This window comes from Chiloscyllium plagiosum, chromosome 9 (assembly GCF_004010195.1).
Source record: "Chiloscyllium plagiosum isolate BGI_BamShark_2017 chromosome 9, ASM401019v2, whole genome shotgun sequence".
Lineage (NCBI taxonomy): Eukaryota > Metazoa > Chordata > Chondrichthyes > Orectolobiformes > Hemiscylliidae > Chiloscyllium > Chiloscyllium plagiosum.
This window is the reverse complement of record NC_057718.1, coordinates 84,056,637-84,073,082: the sequence shown is the minus strand read 5'-3', so window position 1 is coordinate 84,073,082 and position 16,446 is coordinate 84,056,637. Positions and strand designations below refer to the sequence as shown.

The 16,446-nt window shown below is 40.2% G+C and overlaps 1 protein-coding gene across 2 annotated transcripts in view; it reads left to right on the top strand.

Annotated features, from left to right (window-relative positions):
• The window catches only part of morn2 (MORN repeat containing 2), a 41,691-nt gene extending 30,736 nt beyond the window's left edge, over window positions 1–10,955 (top strand). For both annotated transcript variants that reach the window (XM_043696401.1, XM_043696400.1), the window contains 2 exons: window positions 3,760–3,896; window positions 10,656–10,955. In XM_043696401.1, the coding sequence (XP_043552336.1) occupies window positions 3,760–3,896; window positions 10,656–10,758 (240 nt within the window). In that variant the 3' untranslated portion in view covers window positions 10,759–10,955. The remainder of the gene's footprint in view (window positions 1–3,759; window positions 3,897–10,655) is intronic.
• The last annotated feature ends 5,491 nt before the right edge of the window (window positions 10,956–16,446 follow it).

Below are 16,446 nucleotides of genomic sequence, written 5' to 3'. Positions count from 1 at the left end.
TAGTGCCAGAAGACTGGAGGATAGCAAATGTGGTTCCCTTGTTCAAGAAGGGGAGTAGGGATAACCCTAGTAACATAGGCCGGTGAGTCTAAACTATAGGGGTTTAGATAGGGTTGACCATGAGAACCTTTTTCCACGTATGGAGTCAGCTATTACGAGGGGGCATAGCTTTAAATTAAGGGGTGGTAGGTATAGGACAGATGTTAGGGGTAGGTTCTTTACTCAGCGAGTCGTGAGTTCATGGAATGCCCTGCCAGTAGCAGTGGTGGACTCTCCCTCTTTATGGGCATTTAAACGGGCATTGGATAGGCATATGGAGGATAGTGGGCAAGTGTAGATTAGGTGGGCTTGGATCGGCGCAACATCAAGGGCCAAAGGGCCTGTACTGCGCTGTATTTTTCTATGTTCTATGTTCTAATTATGCGTGCAGCAATTGGGAAAAAAAAGTGAAATAAATTTGACGGTAAGTCTGGAATTAGCTCAATAAAGCACAGCAGAGCAACCCTGAAATACAACCGAGAAATATTCAGCAAGTCTCACATCTTTTGACCTGTTCACATCACAGACTTAGAGCCTTTAACTTTGTTTCTTTTTCCACAATGCTTCTGGACATGCTGTGTATTTCTTGTTTGTTTTTTATTCCAAATTATTTGGTTGATATTAACAACTTTCAATGTCATTGAAAAGAGAAACTCTTTCAAAAGCAGTTTGTAAAACATTCACACATCGAGATGATTGAAAAGTTGATGATTGGAATGTGAATGTGACTGTACCAATGCTACACGCACAATGTGTTATGAGCTCTCACTTTGTTGAATGATAAGCGATTCTTTTAATACAATAAACATTGAATCTAAACGGTGGCACAGTGATTGGCACTGCTGCCTCACAGCGCCGGAGACCTGGGTTCAATTCCTACCTCGGGCAACTGTTTGTGTGGAGTTTGCACATTCTCCCCGTGTCTGCGTGGGTTTCCTCCGGGTGCTCTGGTTTCCTCCCACAGTCCAAAGATGTGCAGGTCAGGTGAATTGGCCATGCTAAACTATCTGTAGTGTTAGATAAGAGGTAAACGTAGGGGAATGGGTCTGGGTGGGTTGCTCTTTGTAGGGTCGGTGTGGACTTGTTGAGCCGAAGGGCCTATTTCCACACTGTAAGTAATCTAATCTAATCTAAATTAATAGGAATGCATAGTACTCTCATCTGGAACAGTAAATAAACATTTCGCTGCATTGTAAAGTACCTCTATTTTAATCAGGACTGACAGACCTAAGAACTGATCTGGAGTTGTGTGCTCCACAATTGGTTAAATTTCTGGTCTTATAGTAGTACTTGTGTGAATTTGCAGCTTATGCTGTTTATAAAGAAAAATTTCTGGAACACAATACATGAATCATAAGTGTTTAAAGCACAGAAGAAGACCATTCGGTCCATCACTCTATGCTGTTCAACAAAGATCTGACCACATTAATCACATTTTCCCACTCTTGGGCCATAGTCTTGGTGACTATGACTAAATACTGCTAAAATATGATAGAAATTTCTGATATTAACACCCTTTCAAGCAGTGAATTCATGACTCCATCACCATCAGAGTGAACAAAGTTTTCCTCAACTCTCTTCTTAGCCTTTAACCACTTGTCTGAAATCTGTACCCGTTAATTATTCACCCCTCTCCTAATGGAGAAATTACCTTCCTATTCACCCTATTGATACTCCTCACTATCTATCCATCTCCATCAGATCCTCTCTCAACTTTTGCAGCTCCTTCGGAAACAACCCAGCCTATCCAATATTTCCTCAACAATGAGAGCCTCTAGTCCAGGCATCAACCTAGTAAATCTCCTCTGCATCCTATCTAGCGCAACCATATCCTTTCAATAATGTGGTGACCAGAACTGCAACTACTCCTGCTGATTTATCTATTTTTAAGGCTGCCAAACCTTCTGGTACCTCCTCTCTAGTGATAACTTCCAATATGTCACAGTCATAGAGGAGATGTACAGCAGTCCAACTCATCCTTGCTGACTAGATATTCTAAATTAATCTAGTCCCAGTTGCCAGCACCCGGCCCTTATCCCTCCAAACCCTTCCTATTCACATACCCATCCAAATGCCTCTTAAATGTTGCAATTGTACCAGTATCCACCACTTCCTCTGGCAGTTCATTCCATACACACATGTCCCTTAGATCAGTTTTAAATCTTTCCCTTCTCACTCTAAACCTATGCCCTCTAGTTCTGGACTCCCCATCCCAGGGAAAAGACCGTGTCTATTTACCCTATTCATGGCCCTCATGATTTTATAAACCTCTGTAAGGTCACACCTCAGCCTCCGATGCTCCAGGGAAAACAGCCTAGCCTATTCAGCCTCTCCCAAAAGGTCAAATCCTTCAACCCTGGCAACATCCTTGTAAATCTTTTCTGAATCCTTTCAAGTTTCACAACATCCTTCCTAGAGGAGGGAGACCAGAATGGCACACAATGGTTAGTGGCCTAACCAATGTCCGATATAGCCGCAACATGACCTCCTAACTCCTATACTCAATACTCTGACCAATAAAGGAAAGCATACCAAACGTCTTCTTCACTATCCTATCTATCTGTGACTACTTTCAAGGAACTATGAATCTGCACTCCAAGGTCTCTTTGTTCAGCAACACTCCCCAGGACCTTATCATTGAAATGTATAAGTACTGCCCTGATTTGCCTTTCCAAAATGCAGCACCTCGCATTTATCTAAATTAACCATTTTCTGCCACTGGTCAGCCCATTGGCCTATCTCATCAAGATCCTGTTGTACTCTGAGGTAACCGTCTTCACTGTCTACTACACTTTCAATTTTGGTGTAATCTGCAAACCTACTAGCTATACCTCTATGTTCACTAAATGTAGTTGAACCAACCTCCACCACTTCCTCTGGCAGTTCATTCCATACAAGCACCACCACAACCTAAGTTGTCCCTTGGGTCCCTATTAAATCTTTCCCATCTCACCATAAACCTCTCTATTTTAATGTCTATACGTGCATCATTCTTTTCCATTGTGAAGCCTGATACAAAGTATTCACTGGGCCCATGTCTTCTGTATCCACACACTGTCTTCTGGACATTTTATGTCTCCCCGTAATCTTGCCTGCATGTCCTACTATTATGGCAAAGTCATCTGACTCTGCTGGCCTGTAAACTACCCATGAACCTACTTTGGGCAGATGATTCCAATATGAGATTACTTTTTCATATCCGATACAATCTTGGCATATTTCCATGGTAATGGTGTGAGATATACTGAAGCAAAGGATTTAAGTAATTTGTGAATTTGTACCAAAAGGTCAATTTATTTTGTAAGTTGGTTCATTTATTTTCTGATTTTTTATCATTCATTTTTTTCCTGTTTGTGAAGTTCGAGATACCCTGTATGTTCAGGGCATTTGACGTGACTGAAGAAGGTAATAAACTTATTCATTGATAATATCATGAAGTACTTATTCATACTAAGGATACTGGAAACCTGGAAGTCTTCCAAATTGAGATGTTGTGGCTGGGCAAATTGAAAATTTTCAGATTAGAATTGATAAATTGTTATTAGGCAAGGAAGCAGGCTAAGTCAATGAAGTTAAGATATAGTCTAGTTATGATTAGGGGTACAAGCTCAAAGACTGATATACTCCAGTTCCTTTGTTCCTTCAATAAAAAAGTAATAATTTTACAGTATTGTGCTTAATACAGTATATTACCTTAATGAGAGTTTTTCTTTCTCAAAGATAAATGGCGCTGGAAAACTGGAGCATCCATCAGGTGCAATATATGAAGGAGAATTTAAAGACAACAAATTCCATGGGACAGGCACCTACACATGGCCAAATCAGTTCAAATATATTGGAAGCTTCAATGAGAACAAGTGAGTGACTGTAGACATTAAAATAGAATCTGGTTATTTAGTTAGAGAGGAAGATATGCAAAAATAGGTTTCTATAGATACACACCATATTATAAACACAGATTGGATGCATTGCATGTGCTCTCCAGTGATCAACTAATATGTCCATTTTTACTGTGCAATGCCATTTTATATCAATTGGAAAGCAAACAGACTCTTTGTCTTAATAGTCTAACTAGTTTTTTTCTTTCCGAAATCACAACTTTATGTCTGATAAGCAAAAATATTGAAAGAAAATAACTTGTTTCATAATGCGCCTATGATTTTTCTCCTTGGTTATCTGGAGGTAAATCTTAAATTTTGGGAAGACTCCAGGATGATTCTGGAAGGTTGCAATCCTAATACATACTCTGCGACAAACGATATGAGTAATTGAACATAGCCCCATTCTCTCTGCTCACAATGTAGTAGTTGGCAATATGCTTACAGTCTAAAATTACTATTTATCGTTCAAGTATACTGCCTTTATTAGGACTGCCTTGATAGGACTGCCTATCAAGTGCAAGCAACTCCTTGTTCCTTTCTTTAAATTAATTAATTCTCAAGATCCGAGCATCATTGGTAAAGTGGATATTAATTACCCAACTCTAGTTGCCAGTTTTGATGTAGTTGAGTGCTTGCTCAACTACTTTGGAGAACAATTAAGAATCAACCTCTTTGGTGTTGCATTGGAGTCACATGAAAGTCAGGTCAAGGGAGGAGGAAGATTTTCTTCCTAACAGAAAAATAGTGAAATAGTTTGGTTTCTGTTTATTCGTTCTTACACTAATAGCACAATTTTATTTCCACATTTTTAAAATTAGAGTTCATTTTCAAACTGCTGAGGGGATAAAAAAAGTTCTGTGCAATATTCGCCCAGGCCAACGTTTAGTATTCCAATATGTAACTACTATGCTTCTGTACTCATAGTCTCATTTGCAAGAAAGAAATTCTTGTATTTTAGGTCTTCAACTGGAAACAATGAAGTAGAAATAAATTAATTTTACTAATAACATCCTTGTTTTGGATTTCTGAAGTAATTGACCCTTTCCTGTGACACAATACAAACTGACTCTTACAAGTTTGAGTCCAGCAATTTATATCTGGAATCATGGAGACTCTGCAGCACTCCCAAAACAGAAGGCAGGTCCTAAGTATGGAGTTCTCAAGTCCACTTCTGATAGATCCCATTTTTTTGCTGGTCGGAGAAAGGGATCAGGGAAATCCAAATTCAGCTAGACCCCCTGAACTCAGTGCAAATGTCCTCATTTTTGCTGTAGCAGTGCTGAAGTCATGAATTTATAGGCATGGTAGCTCAGTGGTTAGCAATGCTGCCTCACAGTGCCAAGACCCAGTTCAATTCTACTCTTGGGCAACTGTCTGTGTGGAGTTTGCACATTCTCTCCGTGTCTGTATGGGTTTTTGCCAGGTGTTCCAGTTTCCTCCCACAGTCCAAAGATGTGCAGGTTAGCTGGATTGGACATGCTAAATTGCTCATAGTGTTCAGGGATATATAGATTAGGTGCATAAGCAATGGGAAATGCTGGGTTACAGGGAAGGGGTAGGGAGTTGGGTCTGGGTGGGATACTCTGCGGAAGTTTGGTGTTTGGCCAAAAGGCCTGTTTACACACTGTAGGGATTCTGATTCTGTGATTTTGGAATAGCTATATAGAAAGACTCTTAAAGGACAGATAAAGCCTGATTAACTGTAATGATGTAAAATTATTTAAATACCATGCCCTTCAAAAAATAAAAAAGGTTTCCAGCAAGAGTTAAAAAACTCTTGAAACAATTACAGAGCTATTTGTTGACATTGATTTTAAAAATTAGCTGGTTTTGTGGAGTTATGAATAAACGTTAATTTTTATTAGAGATTAACCAAATGAGATTAAAAATAGGCTTTCACATATGAGGTTTTTTAAGGTAGTGAAGGTCATATAAATTTTTTAGACCTTTATTTTATTTCATCTCAACATGGCTCCTGAAGTTTACTAGTGGTGGATTCTGGGAGAATTGATATGGATTGTGTAAGGGATCATGGGAATGGATGGTATAACGGGAGGGGAGGGTTTCAATCCACTTCTTTGCAAAACTATGTTCTGATTTAAGTTTTTTTTCTCTATCAATACCTGTAGTTAAGAAATCCTAATTCCCATGCAGAAATATTTGAAGATCTCATTGTGGCCTATCTATTCTGGATGATAAATTTCAATGTAAATGCAATCAGCCCTTAGACAGGCCTTTCTAGGAATAGTAATAATTCCTAACTATCAGTCATTCATTTGTATACAGTCAGTTCTTTCATAACGCAATAGTTATGTTCTTATCCAACCCTGCGTTATAGAAAAATCACATCTTCAAAACAGCGCTTAAAGCATTAGCGATGCAATTGCATTACAGCCAACGTATGTTTTAAAAGTGTGCATTGCAAATAGCATCAATTCATCAATCACGTTCCAGTGAATTCACGTTGACGAAACACACATTATAGCAGAATTACCTGTATTCCTAAGAGTTTGGTTACTTTCAAATCAGACGTTGGTAGCCATTTGAAAGTATCCAAGCTTATTCTTAACTATTTCTCGCTCAGCATCAAAGTCCAAGAACTGGGTTTTCCCTAAATTTGAGTGTTGTTTATGACAAATTCATGGTGGGGATTCTCACGCCAATTTTTATCAAGCAGTTGTCTGCTCTTCAACTCATTCATTATGCAACCAGTTTGTTCAGAAGTAGTGATGGAAGTGTTTGCTACTGCTGGGATGTTCCGGTATACGTGTCACTGATGCCAAATTAAAGCCCAGCTCCATAGTACTTCAGACACTGAAAGCCAGCAACTGCCCATCTACGTGTGTGCTCGACGATTATCGGGCTTGAAAGGAAAGCTTGAGCCTTGCTTTTTCAACAGGGATTTGGAGAAGCTGGTGGGCAGAATGGTGGAGAGAACTGTCAAAGAACACTACCCAACCAGATGAAACCAGCCTGGACCTAGGTAGCAGCCAGGGTCAGTGCAGGATGAAAGTCATTGATCTTCTACACTCTGCAGCTGGTCAAGGAAAAAATGCCCCCAATCATGAGCATTCAGAGGACTGGAGACCAGGCATTTGTTCAGGCTCAGTCAAAACATCACCCCGTGGCATTGGATATTAATAATTTTATGAAACTGCATATACAGGCACAGGAACACCTGGTAGGTTTGTCAGTGGTGCTTACCTTCTCCAGCCGTCAATGTAACTTACTATCAGTCACGTTATACCTTCTCCTGCACTATTTGCATGGGTTTGCAACAGGGACAATACAACCAACCCTTGCTGCATGCATTCAGGATGGGTGCATTGATACTATGTGGGGAATATCAAAACCATAATAATGTTTCCATAATGTGATGCCTGAGCAATCATAGCAAACACAAACGAGGTTTCACTTTCAGCCATAAAACATATTGCATGGATCCCTGTCAGAAAAAGGACAATGTAATGTCTTTTCATGGATTTCTGGCATACTTCACTTTATTGAGATACATGTGGCTCAAGCCATTTAATCAAACACCATAAGAAGGTTATAAGGCTCATTTGTCCCTCCACCCACCAACATATCCAAAAAATGCACCGCTGACTATAACTGACCACATTCTTACATTATATAGGTGCAAAGATAGCCACTCCAAGGCATGTAGTAATGAAACTTGTGAAATATTGGCAAATGCAGGCAACGCTTATAACCTTGCCTGTGACCATCAACTTTACAGAGATGACAAGGATTCAAATATTATAAGAAATGGAACTTCCAGGATTGCTTGAGGCCAAGATGGCTCAGCATGCTGTCTCAGTAGTTAACACTGCTGCCTCAGTGCCAGGAACCCGGGTTTGATTCAGCTTGACTGTCGGTGAGGAGTTTGCGTGGGTTTCTACTAGGTGCTCTGGTTTTCTCCCACAGTCCAACGATAAGCAAGTGGAGAAGGTGATCACTTTCTCCCTCACCTTCATCCACCTATCGCTTTCCCAGTTACCTCCCCCCAACCCCACCCCCTCCCATTTATCTCTCAGCCCCGACCCACAAGCCTCATTCCTGATGAAGGGCTTATGCCCAAAATGTCGATTCTCTTGCTTCTGGGATGCTGCCTGACCTGCTGTGCTTTTCCAGCACCACACTCACAACTCTGATCTCCAGCATTTGCAGTCTTCACTTTCTCAGTATTTGGCTTATTGCATTGTCATATCCTCTCTGGTTCCACTGAAGTCAAAGTGGTTGTGACATGTAAAAATAAAATCATCACACAATGCCCCATACCCCGACTCCCAATACAATGTAAGATTCCACCCTTATATTTAGAATTGCCACTTGTCATTGTCATTATCCTCTCCACACATTCTGATCCCAGTTGATGCTATTACTGGACAATTCCGATCCCTAACTGAAATTTGGCTTGACAGATCATATTGTATTTTGTTTTGGTTTTGATGTGGTGGTTACTCAGTGAAACATAAGCATCCAATAATGCAGATTTATTTTTAACAAATAAACATAAATATATTAAACCAGAGAAATAAAGAAATAAAAACAAACCAGGCTATTTACTTTAAATTTGTGTTGTAAGATTTTGAAACACGCAGTGAAATATAATCTCATTAAACCCAAAACATTCCTTGACAAATCCCAGGGTTTTATCTAAACGTGTCCAGTATGGAGCTTTCAGTACTTCCTTACCATAAGGTAATCTAGTGTTAATAAATCTTAACTGCTTTCTCCCTTTCTCAAGAACTTAACACCTGAAAATATCTGCCAAACTACCAAAACTGAAAAGGGTCTTTCTCTCTAAACTATACAGGTTTCACTCAAGCTTAAAAAACTCCAGACACTTCTCAAGAAACCTTGATACACAATTGTTGATCTTATTACATCAGATGCCCTATGGTAAATTAAAGGGCTTAAAAACGTCATCCTCATAACGGTTTTTTAAAAATCACCATTGCGACAGAAACACTCAAGTTAATTATTTATTCCTTCAGATGTACAGATAATTCATGTTTAAAAGTATGTATAAGTGGCATGGTGGTCTCACAGCACCAGGGACCCAAATTCAATTGTGGAGTTTGCACATTATCCCTGTGTCTGCGTGGGTTTCCTCCAGGTGCTCTGGTTTCCTTCCACATTCCAAAGATGTGCAGTTTAGGTGGATTGGCTATGCTAAATTCCCTGAAGTATCCAGGGATGGTAGATTGGCTTGATTAGTGGGGTTACAGGGATAAAATAGGGGTGGAATGCTCTTCAGAGGGTTGGTGTGGACTCAATGAGCTGAATGGCCTGCTTTCACACTGTAGGAATTCTATGATCACACAGTTTAAATCACAAGTATCACCCTTGCCTCAAATGTGAACTTCTCACTTTGCCCAACTAGACTTCTTTCTGATGAGACTCTGACCATTATTGCCAAACCCTCAGGACTGACTTGTAGTGATAGCCCCTGTACTGATGTCCCTTCAGCTTCCCAACAGACTTACCTGTAATCTTCTAACAAACTGGGCTTGACCGAGCACTGAATGGAACCCAATTCCTGGATACCAAATAGAATGATCCCGGACAGCAGTAAGACCAAGAGGCTGACTGATCATTGCCAATCTCAGTACTGTAATCAGACAAACCCATTGACTGACTATGATGATACACTCTGACTGATTTTAGTGCCCCTTGGGCCTCTCTGTAGATTGGTACTTTTTGAATTTCAGGCATGGCATTTTGGTTGAAGCATGTGTGTTTATCATATTAATACCTACAGCAAATGCCAGAAGCTAAATTGATGTAGTATGATGCATGCTGCAACATGTCTATCCCCTTGACTGTTCATTGCTGCCCAAGCATGTCAAGCCACCTGCCCTTCTGTCTGTGCTAAAAGTCATTGCAAACCAGAAATGCTAAGTTTCAAATTAAGCATAAAGTGAGTGAATGCTAAGAAAACAAGCTAACAGGCATAAGATGAATCCTATGTAAATGCATGTGCTGCATGTGTATTAATGTGTGCAAGACAACTTGGAGAAGAATGCAAGGCTTAAATGTTCATGAATTCCAAAGTGGAGTTCTGAAAGGCTGAAGGGGTGTGAGTTGACTAATAGTAACTATCATGATGTGATGAGGCTAGTACTTGGTGATGCCCACTTGCTTGGAGGAAGGGTGAAAGAGGAGTGTCACCATGAGGCAAGCAAAGCTAAGTGATAGTGACATTGTTGCTGGATGAAGGTCTAGTGAAGTGAGGGACGAGCTATCAGAAATTGGTATTCTCACATTCTATTTTCTCAGGAAGGATAGGGAGCTGCATAGAAGGAGGTGAGATTAGCCATTTATGAGATTCAAATGTATTGAAATAAGGAAGTTACCACAAAATTGTAATTCTTTTTCTTGATACTGGGAATTTGATTTTTTTCATTCTCAATGTACTTTTCTGACTTTCTCACGATTCCCTATGCTGTTCAAGGCCTGGGAAAATTATGTCCCAAGACTTTTTAAATTAATCAATGAGATTTTAAAGATTAATAGTCTGTATGTTATGATTACTGATTCCTTTGAGAACTCACTAACATGCATAAAAACTGACCTTTTAAGAAGCCATTATCTATATTCTATATAGTTTATCTATATTCTACAATGTTCATTCCATTCTACTTGATAGTATTTCTAATGTAAAATTATGTAGAGAAAATTTAAATGCAATTTCAAATATATACCTTCTCATAAGTTCTTCCTTTGCAGATTGGAAGGGGAAGGCAAGTTCATAGATTCAGAAGGTTATGAATGGGTTGGCACATTTCATAACAGAGCTGCACCAGCTCTCAAGTTGAAAATGGATATGTAATTCCTGAACGGATGAAACTTGTTCCTGGAATGTTGGCATTTGATTTTTAAAGTACTTTTTATGCAACTAAAACATTAAAGAAAAATATAGTTTTATTTCAAAGAATCTGCCTTATACAAATTTTGTTTGGTTTACATGAAATCATTCAATTGGTTGGTTCTAACATGTTTAATAAAACAATACAACATTAACTGGAATATTCTGTCTGTCCATCTCTTGTTGTATCCTGATCAAATTATGTAGAGGCATTCATCATGTGTTGCAGATGGGAGGCTGTGTTGGTGGGAGCACTTATCCTGAAATGTGTGCTGTAATGAGAATTTAGCTCACATACTTAAAATTGTCACAATCTAATAGACCCTGCATAAGAGGGAAAGTATCAATATTACATGAAAAAGCCAGCTGATGAGTGGAACCAATCATTCCATAATCTTACAAACATTTATTTAGTTACAAATTATCCAAATTTCTACAGCAGTAGTAAATTTATTGGTCAGTCCATTGAATATAGGAATTGGAAGGTCATGTTATGGCAGTACAGTCACTTTTGGAATATTGTGTTCAGTTCTGGTCTCCCTGCTATAGGAAAGATGTTGCTATATTTGAAAGGGTGCAGAAAAAATATATGAAGATATTGCCAGGACTGGAGGGTTTGAGCGAGAGGGAGATGCTGAATAGGCTGCGTGGTGACCTTATAGAGGTTTATAAAATCATGAAGAACATAGATAAGGTGAATAGCCAAGGTCTTTTTCTCAGAGTATGGGAGTCCAAAACTATATGGCATAAGTTTAAAGTGACAGTGAAAACATTTCAAAGGGACCTTTTCACACAGAGTTGTGCGTGTATAGAATGAGCTGCCAGAGGAAGTGGTGGAGGCTAGTACAATTACATTTAAAAGTCATTTGGACAGATACTTGGAAAGGTTTAGAAAGGATATAGACCAAACACAGGCAAATGGGACTAGTTCAATTTAGGAAAGCTGTTCAAAGTTTGTGAGAAGATTTGTAGCTCGGGTGCTTGTTGCTGTGGTTCCGTTCGCCGAGCTGGAAGTTTTTGTTGCAAACGTTTCGTCCCCTGTCTAGGTGACATCCTCAGTGCTTGGGAGCCTCCTGGTAAGAGCCTCTGTGGTGTTTCCTCCGGCATTTATAGTGGCCTGTACCTGCCGCTTCCGGTTGTCAGTTTCAGCTGTCCGCTGTAGTGGCCGGTATATTGGGTCCAGGTCGATGTGTTTGTGGATGGAGTTTGTGGATGAGTGCCATGCTTCTAGGAATTTCCTGGCTGTTCAGCATGGACAAGTTGGACCAAAGGATCTGTTTCCATGCTGTATGACTGACTTTATGACTCAATAACTAAACTGATTTCCACATTAACTTCAATTTTTCTGTTGTCTTTGAAATTGGAATACAAATGTTGTGACACTTAGGGATTTCAGATTTATTGCACTGAAACTACATCAGCTGCAGTGGGGTTTTAACTCATGTCCCTAGAACATTGGACTGGGTCTTTGGATTGCTAGTCAGTAACATCATTATTTTGCCATCACCTCACCAAATGCAGATTTTGCATAGACTATAGAAAGGTCAATAACAAAGGAAAGTTCAACTCCTTCCTCAGTTGTAAAATTGTATTACTAGGGGCTGACAGTGCCAGATTTCAAACCAAAATAGAATTGTTAAAGGGATACCACCAGATTCCTTCAACACCCAGAGCAATAGCAGCATATCACTTTGTCACGCCAACAATCTTGCCAATGCTGAGTGACACCATTCCTGCTAAAACAATGGTCCAGCAACCTTCCATCTGATGCAATGTATGAAATGTTATATGTAAAGTTGCCTTCCTTGGGCTAGATTTGGTTGGAGGAAAATGTGTCAGTGCTCCTACGACACTTAAAATCTACTGTGTGTGTGCAATATGGCTTATAATCATACATTTCAGTAAAAGTGCACTATGTTAAAAGGTCCATACAGAGGCAGCCCACTGCGTTCTTTGTCAGAGGCCTCGAATGTTCCACTGTGTTGAGGACTATGATAAACTCACATATATGTGTGCTGAGACTGCTGACTGATCACATTACGAAGAAGCTGCTTTGTTTCTGATATCCTCAGAGAGACTCATTGTATTCTTCACCAATGGATCAAGCCACACTAAGTACCATCATTGCTGTGACTGCACCACAAAGGGCCACAGAAATTGAGAACTCATGTCACTAAGGCCAGGACCAGCAGCAACCTTCAGGTGGCTACTGAAAAGCTTCCAAATAAAGAATTTGCAGGGTACCTCAAGCTGTAGAGGAGATAGAGGACCAATTTATTTTTGTCCTCGAACCACTGCTTCCATACACACAAGACGAGCCCTCATCATCACCCCCCACTTCCATCTATATTGCATTCCCAGCTATCTCCCTCTCATTTATCTCTCAGACCTCAGGGCACCCCCACATTCCTGATGAAGAGCTTATGCTCGAAACGTTGACTCCTGCTCGTCGGATGCTGCCTGACCAGCTCTGCTTTGCTAGCATCACACTTTTTGACTCTGATCTCCAGCATCTGCAGGCCTTACTTTCTCTTAGTAGATACAGTGCAGCACATTCTTCCACCAGGGGGATCATGAGGCAGACAATAAGCCTTCACAAAATGAGGTTCCAATGCTTGGATGGGTCTAGGGGTGACCTTGGAGTGAAAAATGTGTTGCTGGAAAAGCGCAGCAGGTCAGGCAGCATCCAAGGAGCAGGAGAATCGACGTTTTGGGCATAAGTCCTTCTTCAGGAATCGGAAACAGAAAGTGACCTTGGAGTGCTCTACCGAATTCCCATATTGTAGTAGCGTGACCCCTGACTGGGGACAAAGATTCAGGAGGCTGACAGGATACAGACACGCAGCAGACTTTTATTCAAGCAAATATTGGATAAGACAGGGAAAGGGCCAAAGGAACTTCCCGATCCTGGCTTCGACGTGTGAACATAATCATTCACTTCAGCTCAGATTGGAAGAGAGATCAATGGCACACCCTGATTTTTACAGTGAAAAAAGTATTTTTTATACATTGCGTTACAATGATCATACTTATGGTTACTGTGGCCTACCCGCTCCTCAATGGGACCGATTCTGTAAAACACCTGATATCAATGATGGGCTTTCATATAGACAATCCTTGGAGTCTTTCTATGTTGCATTCCAAAGTTACTAGCTGTTCTCTTTTGGTCACATCCCTGGCTTCCTTGAATTCTATTGTTCATTATACTTGCTATCTTTATCAAATTCCATTACTTCTTTTTATGTAAAAGGCAGTTGATTCGATTATAAAATTCATAGTATTAGTTTTATTATAAAATTTTGTAATTACTATTACTGTTAACATTCTTTAGCTAATGAGACAAGATATGCCAGGCATCTCTTTAATGTTTTCCCTTAGTGCTTTCATTATAAAGTTTTATAATTACGTTGAAATCTCTGTGCTTATTTAAATAATCTTTAACTAGAACCTATTAATATTACAAATAATCAGCTAATTTCTAGGAGATAACTTTAGCTGCTGTTTTTAAGGTCAAACACCTCCTTTCTTTAATGAGACTTGAATTAATTACTGGTAGTTTAGTGATCTTTCAAAGTTTTTTTAAAAATCAGTTACAATTCCATTATTTCTTGTATTTGCTACAAATCTTTGAATTGTTCAGCCCTGAATCTCCTTATCGCGCTTTCTCTACATTATTTGGAATCTTGCTGTTCAGATAATGCTTTCTTTTGCCTTGGAATAACCCCCTTCCCAAAGGCACTATTATTTTTCACTTAAATGCAGAAGTAGGCTTTTTAAATCAGTTGGTCAGCCATTTTGTCTAAATGCTGAAGCCATTTTTTGTCTCCAAAAGAAAACAGGGAGGTTCCAGAAATATCTTTGAATGCCATGGTGTAGACACCAGAAGCAATGAAAAGATGTCATGGACACTGAACATTTGGGGGAGTGGCAGTTTACTGAGGAAAAGATGGTAAAGAGGGCCTACATTTGGTTCCTCCTCTGCTGGATGTCTTCTGGCACCACTCTGTTCCCTTGTGAGAAAGAGACACCTGGGTGAAGTCAAGGTCCCTTGTATTTCTGTCGCCTTTTAATTAATGGCTGCAGCAATGGAGTACAGATCTGAGCGCCAATGAGCATCCTGCTAGACCTGGGTCTCTATAGCAGCCAGATACATGCAAAGTGGAGCTGGCAGGGCAGAGTGCATAGGTGAACTCCTCCAATTTTTGACCTAGTGTGCAACAAACCTGTGAGCTGATGTATTTTAACAGTTATGTGGCCAACATCCTATCCTGTCCTGTCTGGGGCTAGGTAGGTACCTGGTCTCTGGCAGTCCTAAGTCCCAGAAACCTGGGGGTTTCTTTCTTGGCCAGCTACGGAGACAGGTCAGTCATGTGTGCCACTCAGGTTACAGTATTTGAGCTGGTTGAGATGCTTTAAGGATCTGTGGCTTCTTCCTCAGCAGTGGAGGAGAAGATGGTGGATAGAAAGACTGGTCTCTTCTAAGAGGATGATGTTTGGATGCCACTAGTGCCTATAGAAGACAAGTGAGGGAATAAGTTGCACAACAAGTTTAAAGCTGGAGCATGTCAAGAATATGCTCACATGATGGCAATGGAAGAACAATGCAGCAATCAAAATGAATCTTACTTGCTGTTAGGATCTCAGCAGCCCACAAGCTGTCTCTATCCTCTCCTGCCAGCTCAAAGAGCTTTTGCTCATTTGAGCAAGAAGACAATTGACGACCATTCCACAAACATCTTAGCTCTTTCAGCTTCTTGTGGGCCATTTTCTTCTGCAATGAGACAAAGGGAGGAATTGAGTAAGATAAAAGTGTCAACCAGAGCTCTTCGAGTTAGTGTAAGTGAAGGAAACTTAATGAGGTGTGTGCGTGCATAGTGAGTGCAGAGGAAAAAAAAGTTAGTAGTTTGGGGGAATAGGAGAGATGAGAGCCATCAAGGGAACATACTGCATGACAATAATGAGAGTTGCAGATCACAAACCTCAGAAGGTGCATACAATGGCAAAATTATAGTGAGTGCAAGACAGTAGAGAGCATTTCTTTCTGTATTTCTGCATTTATACTTGCTGAATACAGAAAGTCATCTTCCTGCACTGCTGGGCGATCCTCTGGCCCATTGACATCCCAACAACCTATCAGAACATGCTGGTGAAATCTGCTGCTGTAGTCTCCCCTGGTGATTCTGAGAATAAAAGGACAGCCCTCCTCTCCACCACCTAGTCCAACAGGACCTCTCGGTTCCTGTAAGTGACCCAAGAGTATCAATTTCCCTCTGTCAATCATTGCCTTTGGATTTTCATTCTCAGATTTTCATTCCTGGCTTACACTATTTGAAGTGGTGTACAGCTGCATTTTAATATGGCATCAGTAAGTATTTCACTGCAGCTGAGTGCAAGACAGCATATGAGAGCAGTGTGCTACATACTCCAATCAGGTGAGCAGCATAAATGTGCATGAGAAAAAAACACTTGGGCTCATGAAGGAAAACCCTATATGAGATTCCCTGAAATTGATACAGCTAAATTTTGGGAAATTCAGTTCATTTTGTATAAATTTAAAGTAGAATAGGTTAGGTGAATTGGTCATGCTAAATTGCCCATAGTGTTCGGGGATGTGTAGGTTAGGTGCATTAGCCAGGTATAAATGTAGAGAAG